Below are 12471 nucleotides of genomic sequence, written 5' to 3'. Positions count from 1 at the left end.
ATGACACTTTTTAAGTCAGATACAGCATGAAAGAAGGAGCTCTGCTAGGGGTGGGCTGCAAAGTGGCTTGCAGATACACAGCAAGTTCAAGCAAGCTAAAACAGCTTAGATAAAATGCTCTACATGAATTTTGCATACAAAAGTATTACCTGAACCACCAGCTGATGTGGACTGACACTGAAATCCGCTGGTCTGATTTTTGGGCCCTCCCCCCCAAAAAAACACTATGCCACATTTCTGAGTCATGTCTTCTTTCCCTGTGACTCCAAATCACCCTCGGCTAGCTATGATCCACTGAACGAGAGTTAGGCAAAGAAGTATTTCCCTGGGATTTATTCTAACTAACATGTTATTTAAGTTTAACCTATTATAATTATTTCACTGAGTGAACACATACGATGTAAAAAAGATAAACATGTAAGGAGCTGTGGCTTCGTGAGTGCTAAAGTTGTGTTTACCGCGAGTTCACACCTTCACTTTAATTTTTTTTTTTTAATGAAAAATACAAGGGTGAGAGAAACCGTGTCTTTTTTATTGGATATTGTCAGTCTCCCTCGAGTGCAGCAAGTCTGGAAGGTGAGGTCTCACTTAATCTTTAGTCTAGACCTCTATCATTCTTGATTTCAGTTCCCGGTTCTCCCTGACAGGCAAGATACAATCAAACACCTGATCCACAGGGGTGTAAGACACAGCTCAACTGGGTATTCCTTGGCAAAAAGAGACCTTCTTTTATCTTTTGAAAAAAATATGTCACTGGCTCATTGATATTCCCTGTTTTACAGGCTTCTTATCTACTTGGACTGATTTTAAAGACATTCTTTTCTTAAGACTTCTTGACAAAAGTAAGTAATGACTAAAAGTGAGCTTGGATTTCAGAAATGTAGCTGATGAACCACCAAAAGCAAGATAGATGTTTGTTGCTGGCGTCCACGGGAAGAAGCTCTGAGAAAGTTTCAATTTTCCTGAGTCAGAACTCACACATGGCGTAATGGAGGCTGGAGGTTTGAGGTTGCATATTTGGGAACAGCGGGGAAATGGGAAGCATTTTCAAGGAAGGAATATGTGCTTTTCAATGTGTCGATCTGTAATCTGTTTCTGCCAGCCTGCTGTGTTTTTCTGGGCAGAGTGGGATAGTTGTTTGAAGGAGGTTGATGCTGAATGGGTGGGGGGGAAGGGGCCAGGGCTGGGACTAATCCGCCTGTGCCACACGGCGTGTGCCCAGCACCCAGCCAGTTGCACCACGCCGCCTCCTCTGTAGTGGGCCCATTGGAGCGCTACAAGTCCCTCTGAATGCTATCAGCACAGACGACACACTGCCCCCCAAGCAGGGATTACAGTTTTCTCAATGAAGCTGCCAGGAGGAGGGTCTAGAGCAAAAAGAGAAGTAGAAGAAAGAGGCGGAGGTGCACAGTCCTCCATCAGCGGCCTCCTTTCTCTTAAAGGAAGAGGCCATTGGCAAAACTGACAGCAGTTGGTGAAGGATCCCAAGAGAACAACAGAAGGATTCATCACTTTTCTCATCCAGTTATGAGCCACTTTGTACCTCTTGATGAGAATCACCAACACTGTTATGAGGCAGAGTGGTAAGGGGGAGTTTGAATAGACACAGAGAGCTCTTAATGTCATGTGTAGCCCTGTTATCTGAGACTTGAGAAGGAAATAACTTTGTAAATATATTTACAACCACATGTTAGTTGAAAGTGAACATCAAAGAGGCAGAGGGAAAGGGAAAACTGGAGTGTGCAATTATAAAATAATATAGATAATTTGAATAGACTGCAGAAGGGCGTGTCACTCACGTTTTCTATTAAAAAAACTTGAGCAGTAAATACAATGCGGTTGATACGCTCCCTCCCTCAGGGTTTAGAGTATTTTGGCTATTTGAGTTGACGCTCTGTTTCTCATTATACTTTATCATAGAAACTGATACATGCAGCTGCCCCAGGAAGTATTTATACAATTGAACTTCACTTCTAAAACACGAGATAATTGCATTCGACGACAACATGTGAAAGCAAATGGCATTTGTGTTAAAAAATGAACAACAACTGTGAATAAAAAACATTCTGCACAAAGAAGTTGTGCAAGACGTTAAATGAGAATAAATAGAAATAAAGCACACAATGAGGGTAAAATGTTTTCTCATTCAATACCAATGCCACTAAAGGCAGAACGGAATTTCAGTCAATCAATCGGTTTTACTGGTTGACGTTCAGCTGAAACAGTTGCACTGAAAGTTTTCTCCATGTTTCACCTACTGCACCGGAGCCTTTTGTTTCTCCACGGTATACAATAGGTGCTCAATGGAAATAAAAGACTTTAATTTTCTCCTCAGCAGGGTATGCTGGAAACCCTTTCTGCAAAAAAATAAAAAATATATATCCAAGTCTCTCACTTGAATAATTTTAGAAATGATTTAAATTTATATTCAAAAATCCCCAGCGCACTTCAGAGTTTTTATGAATTCATCAGATTTTGACGTTCCCTCCACATGTTACCAGACTTCTTTCCTTTACTTTTTGTCCAAAGTTCTGTGTTTCTGCAAAGGTAGTTTGCTAGCTGTGTTATTCATGGAGCATGGTTTCCAAAATGGGACTTATACCCAAAATGGGTGCAGACAGGAGGTAAAGTGGGATTTGGCACATTGGAGAACCCCCAGATTGGGTGTAGCAGTGCAGGGAAAAGAGTACTTAAAAATAAGTCACATAATAACTTGCATTGTGAGTTACTGTAGATTTCTCTTTGTGCACAGGCTGTGATCAGCTGACCTGCTACTCTAATATTCACAGTTTTTTTGTGAATTAAAGGCTCCAACTGAATTCAGCAAGAGATGTTTTGTGAGCTCTACGGCTGATTTCCAAACCCTTGACCATATAATGTTAGTATAAAAGGTAAAATTAGGTGAGTGAAACTAATAAACATCATCCCATTAAATATTATATATAATAATAATTACTATAATTGCTTTCTGCTACCCTTGATGTAAGCATACTGAATCACAGTAAACCTGAAACATTGTTGCAAACTAACCAGCATATCCTGCAATAAACTGCCTGGCATTTTCAAGCAACCTTTGAATAACACAAAATTATTATACTTCAGTTTGTTTTGCAAGATGTTTCAAAAATGGAAGAACACAACTTCAGTAACATGCTGTATACATCCAATATCCGACTTAAAACCTCGAAAATGAATGAGGACAATAAATAGAAGCTTCAAATTTCCAGTTTATCAAATTTCACGTGTTGAGCAGTTACCTCTGAAAGCAAGCTCTCTCCCATCTCTCCACTTCTGTCTTACATCTTTCTCCATTTCTGACACTGTCACATTTTCTCCCCGGAAAGTACAACAGCTGCACATTTAGCTAACAAAAACGTTGCCCAGAGAGTTCGTGAGTTTAGTGATATATTGAGCTCCTCGAAAATTACATGACATTTAAAAAAAAAAAAAAAAGCTGTACTCCATTTATGCTTGCTCCTCTTCTGTGGAGCTAGCTAGTTTCTTAAGTATCTAACTTTCCTCACATCTGCACCATGAACACAAGGATGAGATGAAAGAAAGGATGTGTTGAAGTTGTTGTGGGATATCACTCTTGCCTTATTACTGAGTAAGTATCTCCAAGACATAAAAAAAAACCTAATTTGACAGTAACCAGCCTATCAGACCTACATGCTTATCAATTGAAGGTGCTGGAGCGTCTGCTTTAAATCTTAGATGTAGGTCTAGCATGCTAGTTTGGCTGGCTTGGATGCTTGGAAGACATTTTGCTCTTTATTTATTGTTTAGTCTTTAATCTAATTAATAGATTAATCTATTAACTCATAGAACATATTTGATTCTTCCTCTGTGCTGTCAGAACCCACAAACCCTCTTGCTAAACAGATCTATGGAACTAAATTTGGCATGTTACTCAGTGCACAAACTTTTCTACTCCACATGAACAAAAAAAGAAGACAGCATATCCGAAAAGGACAGTATGCCAGCATTTTAAAAGAATCAACAATGACTCAAATACATAAGACACCAAAAACTTCCAGATGAAATCAGAGCAAACACATGCAGAGAATTGTGAGCTGAAGCGACAGGCTTTGTGTCAAAGCAAACATAAGAAATCAATAAAGTTTACAAGTAACATGGATAAATAAACTTTTTGTAACTCGGTGCAAATAGAGAAAGAGGGACGCTATTTTATGCAGTTTTGAAAATGAAACTGCTCTGCTGCAAAATGTCTTTTGTACCTTTTCCTTTTCATGTGTCCTAATTGTTACATTAAGAATGATGACAAATTAGACAAGTCTGAATGAGTTTTTAAGCAAATAGCAATCGTGTTCATAAAGTACAGCCATTGTCTGCCCACACTGTGGCTTCCATTAGCTTTGTTTACTGTTAAATCCTGAGAAAGTCACCACCAAGAATGCTGCTAAAGTGCATCAAAGGTGGAAAAGCTCATAATGTCACTATAATTGATGTGGTTTACGTTGGCTGCAAAACGTGTGCCAGGAGTGGAACATGCTGGTATTTGTGCTTTCTAAAACAGAAACCCACACACATCAGAAACAGACACATGGGAAATGCACTATTTGAGGACACGTTAGGACAACGGGAGTCTAGTTTCTGCACATCACATCTCGTATTATCAACGTACAGACACTCCAAATCAGCCCCCCCTCTGCCTCCCGACAGACAAGCATGCACTCTAGCATCCTGAAAACAGCCACTCATCTGCCCACTCGTGAAAGTTAATGAAAACACAACTCACATGTGCTTGTTAAGAGCTTTCTTGTTTTGGCTGGAAAATGAATCCGTTGAGGAAATTGAAAATAAAAGATGTAGCAGCTCTGTGCCGCTTGGCCAGATAAGACTGGCACAGGCGCGCACCTCTACCTGGCAGGGATCCACTCACTGCCTTCAATTTTAGTTTTTCTACCACACCTGGCACCACGCTGGCATCATTCTGGCACCAGCCAGGCAACGGCTAACAATGTAACTGCTATCTAAGGAGATTCTCTGTGCTCTGATGCAGTAAATCAATTTTCCAGAAATGTAGCTTATAGGTGGCATCTGCGCCATCTCAACTATCACGGCTTGAATTTCTCTGCTGCAGCCTTTCATTGACTCTTTATGAGAAAAAAGAAAACAAAGGTGGCAACAGAGAAGTGTGTTTGTCGCTGCAAGTTTATTATTATTTCTGCAATGTCATGGGTTTGTACAGTATGTTATAATAGCTTAAGAACATTAATAAGGAAATATATTGGCATAGCAATTTAGCACATGACAGCAGGAAAATACTAACTTATGTTGCGATGTCATTTTGTAACACCGCCACAGAGAATTGTAATAGCCCGCTGATCAGGACATTTGTGTTTAGCCAGCGGAACATCTGACCTGTCTCTATGTCATGATGGATCACCCACCAAGAGCTGAGTGCTGTGCACACAGCCAGGCGTGCATGTGTGACAAAGGGAAGATTCCCAATGAATATCCATTCTCATTTCTCGCCCATCTGCTCCTTGATATAAAGGAAACTGGCATAACTCAGAGAGCACAATGGTTTTTAAATGGTTCATCATTCAGTGTCCACAAAGACAGAACACCCAAACACACCCAAAAACGCCCATACAAACAGTAATACACTTGACACACTTCTCTCTACCCACTGAAGTGACCTATTCAAACACAGCAGCAGGAGGCAGAGAGGCTGAAGGGCCGGGAAGCTAATGAATGCACCGGTTTGGACCACTTGAAAGTGCTTGTGCTGTCCACATGTTGCTTTTTGCTCACAAGAGAGCCCTATTAAACCATTAGCCCCTTGCCCCTCACTTCTTTCCCCAGTCTTGCTCACGTTTTCGCTGTTCCCAAAACTGCATAAAATCTAGGGCAGCCTTTAAATGGTTCGCTGACCAAGGTTACTTCAAGTTTTCTTAGTCTTGCGAAGCGATAAATACAAAATATTACATGTAAGGGGAACAGAAATGTAAGGTGGACAGAAAAAAAAGTTCTAATCTAATCTTCTCAGGAACAGAACTCTAAACAATGCAGCACTGACAAGAAGTGGTCAGAGGTCAGAAAGCAGACACTTAACAGTCCCCTCAGAGGTTAAGTACTGCAGAAGGTGCTGATGACATCCACACGGCTGCCATAGTCACAGCAGATTGATGTCATTTGGGCATTCAATCTGAAGCCAGCGCGTGCCTGTTTGGATAGTCTAAAGATGGGCACTATGTTTGCAAGACATCTTTCTGGGGTTTTACTTGCATAATGTGATGTAGGCAAGATAATAGTTGCTTTTCTACAACCCTTCTGGGGCCTTGTTCCTGTGACCTTCAACTCAACATGTTGTTCTACAGACATCAGTCAACAGCACACTTGCAGAAAAACTCCCCCAACCATGACGAGTAATCAACTTTGCAGATTGATAATGGCCTCTTTCACTTTGCGAGGCACAATGAGCTGTTTCTGGCGGCTGACGGGAGAGCGGACGGAGCAATTCACTAAGCCTAATCTCATAGGTTATCATGGCATGAGCTGATGGCATTTTGTGAGGATGAATTTATCGCCAAACTCCCACTAAGAATGTCATTTAGTGGCAACGTCCAAATCTCCTTGAAATGTAGATTGTTTCTCTGGCTTTTTCAATCATTTGCACATGGAAAAGGTCCACGGACTAAACCATAGACAGATTAGGAAAGGCTGTTTCAGCATCTACTGACAACTCCTTCTCTAAGCAGCCGTCTTGTTTTGCCCCTTCCTCCTCCTGAGCGACACTGAAAAAGACCATTGTATGGGCTGTTTGGAACCTGCGTGGTTGCGTGAGTGGCTCAGTGCTTCACAATGACATCAAGAACCGTGCATATAAAAGCAAGCTCCAGACAACTCACTCACACTTTCAAGTACCACACACATGACATTGTGTTATTGTGGCACAAACAAAACGCAGATGTCCATACGAAAAGTCGCGGTACGATAAACATGACTGTGGGGGGTTTTTTCATGAGTGTACGGCCATTAACACAAACAAATTGGTGCACACACCTTGACATGAAAAAGACCCCAATCAATCTCACTGGCCCCATTTCTACCTATATACCTCCATTTGTCTGGCTGTTCTCTGCTGACTTTCAGAGGACACCACACAGCCCTTCTGTCCCCTCGCCAATCTGTGCTTTCTAATGAAGACCCAAACACTCCACGATCCGGTGAAATGATGTCCCTTCAACTCCGGATTTAAATCTAATGCTCTGTTTAGATCAAATCTGCCTGTTCCTTTTCTTCTCTCTGCTGTGTCACCGTGTTTTCTTAATGTTATTGTTCATCTGTGAAGACGAACACGCAAAATTTCCACAGCAGGGTGATGAGAAATGACAGAAATGCAAAACAGCTTTCTCTGATTAACTGTGTTTAGAAACCGTGCTCTGGGTTTTGTATTCTGATGTTGCTTCTTATAAACATGTGGTTGCTGTATGGAGACCGTCGATGACTCCCAGAGCAGTGTTAAAAGAGGCCAGGCGGCGAATAAAAAAAATGTTTTAACATCACTGAAATAAAGAGAGCTGCTTCCCGAGTGTATCAAAAGTAGTTCAAAAGGGTCATTTGGTTATTTAGAGGACAGCCTTAAATCCCAGTGTGACCTCACTTTTTTTTCTTTTTTGCTTCTGTCTCTTTATTAAAAGATAAGGCTCTACGTAGGCAGTATGTGCACACTTGGTTTCCATTTGTCTGGTATAAGAAGTGACCCTAGAGTCTGAATGTGAGCACATAAATCTCAACAAACCTTTTCATTTCTCCCCTTTTGTTTCCAAGCAGTTCAGAAAGTCTCCACAGTGCTGTATTTCTATTTTGTCCACTATGACCCTGCCAATACACCCACCCTCTCAAACATTTCTCACCCTCTCTTGGTCATTTCATTCTGATAGCTAAACACCGTAATCTTGTCTACACATTCAAAAGTACACTGCCCACACATGGTCTTATCACTCAAAAGCAACAGAGAAGCAAGAGGCAGTGAGGTCAGGTTGGAAACTCAATTACTGTGCGGCCACACTGAATCTTCCTCTTGCTCTGCGCCAAACGCTGAGTTAGATTTCTGAGACACTCACCTCCTGTCTCTTTTATAAAAGATCATCTATCTCTTTCCTTTTCTGTAACTTTACCTCCATCCACTAACCTCTACCTCTTCTCCTTCACGGTCTTTCTTCAGTTTTCTTTTCTACAGCTTCTTCAACAAGCATACAGCCAGAACCTCGAATACTTTCCACCCCCATTTCGTTCGATAGTTATATCACACATTGCTTTAGAAGATTAAACCAAAATCTAATCCAAAACTGAGGTTCAAAAAGCACATAAAAACAGGGGAAAAATGTAAACCAGTTAAATACACAAGCTTATTCCCAGAAAACACTTTGCCTGTTCTTATCATATCATGAGAGGATGTCATTTTTTGTCTTTTTCTATCACTCCACATTTAGCAGGGCATGCAGATAGATGCCCGTCCTCAGTCTCACTGCTGTGTATGTGTAGCCCCTCAAAATCCACTCAATTCCTACCACGATGAGCCTGGCAATGGCTGTGGTAAGAACATGCAAGGCTGGCTGTAACCATCAAGGTTTGAAAAGATGAGAGAGGTGGAAAAGAGACGAGACTGGGATTGCTCACGATTGCACAACTATGCACACAGCCAGCAGCATTTCACTTGCTCTCTTGCCATTTTTCCCTTCCATCCCCAAGCAAACTCAGTCAAAACCCTGGAAATGTAACAATGACCTGCTGTCATGTGCCAAAACATGGGACAGAGGCGGGGGGGGAGAGAAAAAAAGTGAGCAGCTTGGAACCCTGTCATTTTTCTGTGCAAGCCCTGCTGCTGGTATCTTATCGGCTCAATCCTCTCATCGTCATTTAAATCTCCCCCTACTCCATCCGATCCCAGCCTTGGCCCTATTTAAATCCCTCCCTCCTCCCAGTCCACCACATTTCTAATGCTAATTATCTAAACCTCTCTGTGCGCGCTTTCCCTCCCATCCACCAGCTAGTTATTCAAATCTCTCCCCACCCGCTCTCCTTACAAGCCCGGCCCTAGTTAAAGGTGCTTGACTGAAGGGCTGATCCGGGCTGTTATTTTTCCGACATAGAATAATACTGCTTCATCCTTTCCTGATCTGTTTTCCTGCCCTTTTTTCCTTTCTTCATACAGTAATACAAACTCTGAATTGAGAGTTAAGATTCAGTCGTCAACAATAATGTATTAAATTAAATCAAACACATCAGCAAGGTGCACGCAATGCATGTATATTTAGGAAATCGTATATGGTGGACACATTAAAATGTGCATACATCAATTCTCTGTTAAGACGATAGCTGCGTGGGAATGTAACCTTAGTCGGTCTGTGGTGGCCTGTTAGGGTCACTGTCCCCAGTGTTAAGTAAGGCGAGAGCGAGTGAGCAGAGTTTGGGGAGGTCAGAGGGGATCTGTTTTCCAGGACCAGGTGCCGGCACATCAGTGTGGGAAAGGGGACACAAGTATCTGTCTCCTCTTCTAGTCGAAGCATGATTCACCGATTTCCTAATCTTTTCTCCCTATCAGTCAGAGCATCTCTTTCTGTGGTGCTCCGTTTTGTCCATTCGCACTCGCAGCCTTCACACTCTCTCTCACTCTCATTCAGTTGGAGGGATCTCGCCGTTAGTCCTGTGGAGAAGCCACCTACACATGGAGCATCGGGATCAGAGGAGTCCCACTCAGCATCACTATTTATTACAGTTACATAAATGCTGGTTTCCAACAACAGCCACCTCACAGAACCTGTTAACTCCCATGTGCACACGCAACAGCCGCACGAAACACCTGCACGAAAAGGAATTAACTGCACCCGCAATGTGCATAATTTGTTCGATAAGTTGGTTTTATGTCTTAATGCAAAGTGCATATTATGCATATTGCATTTTTGTAGAAATGAATCATCAAAAAGAGATCTTTTTTTTTAAATACACAGTTTTATCAATTCAAGACATTTCTGTTTTACTGATTCCTTACTGACATCAACATTGCTAAACAAACACATCCCATTCTCTTTTCCATGCAAATTTTTTTTAAAAAGTGGACACCTTAAGGGGTGTGCTCACCTTGATACTCCTGTCCAGGGGTGTAGGTGGTGGGGTTGCCTGTAATTTGGAGGGTGAGAAGCACCTCTCCCCCACCTTCTGCCATCCCGGCTCCCTCCAGCTCACCGTGGTGGGTGCACAGGAAGAAGAAGGGGTTGAAACGGGGGTAGAAGCTCGCAGGGGGAGCCCCGAAATCCATGTTGCTGCTCCCCAGGACGAGGGCAAGCAGGGCACAGCCTAAAGCACCCCCAAGAGAGGCCCGCGCCATGGCCATCTGCCCTCACACCAAGCGAGGGGCTGAGGGAGTGAAGGTGGGTGAAGTGGTAAGGAGAGTGATGGCTGGGAGCAAGGGAGGCGCGGGTAGAGCTCCAGAGGACAGGTTTGGAGTCCAGAGATGAGTCGAAAGTCCAAAAGTGCGTGGGTGAGAGTGTGCACGTCTTGTGTGTGCTTGTATGTGCAGTATTTCTGTGTCTGAGTGTGTGGGCTTGGTCGTCAGGAAAACTGCTCTTCTGTTTCCTCTCCCTGTCCTACCTCCACTCTCGGGGAGTTCAGAGCTTCGCCTGTGCTGTCCTGCTCCGGCGTTTAAATACCTCACCCCCTCCCTCTGTTTCCCTCTCTCCTCCCACCCTCCCTCCCTTCCTCTCTCTGTCTCTCGTTCGCTCCAACACCAGCTCCACGCGTGCTGTATGCGCTCTACAAGACGGCCTCCCTCCTCTCTCTCATCCAGCTCTTCTCTCCTCCCTCTTCTCCGCCAGTCTATCACTCTGAATTTTTCCTTAATCTCGTTCTCCCCCTCTCTTATCTCCTCCTCTTTACCTCTCACTAAACCATTCTGTTACTCCATATTGCACTCTTGTATCCCTCTCTGGAGACCTTGGCGGCCTTATCTCTATGCATCTGTTAGTTTCTTCATCCCTAAGCAGCCCTCTGACAGATCCCTTTCACTCTTCTCTTCCTTTGTCTTTTTGCCCATCCACCAGACTGTCTCCTCCTCTCCCACCCACTATCACACCTCCTTTCTCCCTCCCTATTAAGCTCTCTTCACCTCCCTCTCCTTCCCTTTCTCTCTTTCTGCTGTTCTCCCACTTTGCCCCCCGATCTCCCTCTCCTTCTTCTTCCAAATCTCTACCTCTCCGTCTCTTCTCTCATCTTTAGAAGTGCTCAGGATGTGTTTTTCTTCTTCTCCTCTGTCGCTTTTTTTTCATGGGTTTTCCATGAGAATCTCCTTTTCCACAAGATTCTCCAACTTTTTTTCCCCTGTCAGACTAGCCCGCGCCACCGTTCCACTCTGCATTATCCCACCACCAGCTGATGGATAAGTATTCGTCCAGCACATGCATATCTTCCCTTTTCCCTTTTCACCAGGGAGTAAATACAAAGAACCTGTATTTCAGCCATGCAACTCTCTTTCTCTGCTCATCTCTCTCTTGCTCTGTGTGTAAGTGATACACTTTGCACCCCCCCACCCAACAGGCATTCCTTCTTCAGACCTTGTGGAGACAAAAACATTTTCCAGATATATGACAAACACAAAAAAATTGTCCCAGTGACTGCACAGTTCCTTTCATGGTACACGGCCAAAGAAAAAAAGAAACATGAAATAAATTATTATGATAAAGGGGGGGTGGAGGCAAAGAAGCCGTTGTTACCACCACCAATTATTTCCTCTGGTGTTTCTCTTTAGCTGCCTGCTGGGTTTGTGTGGTTAAGTGCCTGTTGCAGACATAAACACTCCCAAGCCAGCAAGGTAGACACAGACACACACACACTCACACTCAGCAGCTTCATGTCCAAACAGCCTGACTGACCCACAGCAAGAACGCACAACCAGTCCTGCATGGGCAGCTGCTTTCACAGCTTAAACACTGCACCAGACACACATATGTATGCACATATACAGATACAAATACACAGTTGCACAACGAATCAAAATGCACTAAAGAGTACTCTTATTTACAGACAAAAACACACAAAGAAACATAGTATGTGGTTCTATCAGTTTCTTGTTATCTCTATGTTGATCTAATGACTTATATTTGGCTCTTGCAAAGTTATTCACCTGCCAGGGCAGCTGCAGCTCACAGACCAGCTCCAGTCAGCGTGTTTATCCACACTGCAGTCCAGACATCCAAGACGGCTGGGCAAAAAGACAAATATTATGCAACTGTAAAGGGAAGCTTCACTCACTTTGTGGATTTCTATTATAGTGGTCAGTTTGATTTATAATAACTTGTGAAAAAGTGCCAGACAAAACCACAAATCCCAGAGAAGCTTCAGCTACGCTTACATCCAGCCTGATAATGAAGGAAAACATGATATGGTTTGAAATAAGCTTAATACAAACTGTACTGTCAGGCTTGAACAACAAACCCTCTTTCT

The 12471-nt window shown here is 43.0% G+C and overlaps 1 protein-coding gene across 1 annotated transcript in view; it reads right to left on the bottom strand.

The window, feature by feature from the left end:
• Positions 1 to 10683, bottom strand: part of reln (reelin) — a 98113-nt gene extending 87430 nt beyond the window's left edge. The window contains exon 1 of the mRNA XM_039615723.1: positions 10114 to 10683. Within this exon, the coding sequence (XP_039471657.1) occupies positions 10114 to 10366 (253 nt within the window). The 5' untranslated portion in view covers positions 10367 to 10683. The remainder of the gene's footprint in view (positions 1 to 10113) is intronic.
• Between the last annotated feature and the right edge of the window lie 1788 nt (positions 10684 to 12471).

Source organism: Oreochromis aureus, linkage group 7, assembly GCF_013358895.1.
Source record: "Oreochromis aureus strain Israel breed Guangdong linkage group 7, ZZ_aureus, whole genome shotgun sequence".
Taxonomy (NCBI): Eukaryota; Metazoa; Chordata; class Actinopteri; order Cichliformes; family Cichlidae; genus Oreochromis; species Oreochromis aureus.
Note: the sequence above shows the minus strand (reverse complement) of the source record. Positions and strands in the feature narration are given on the sequence as shown.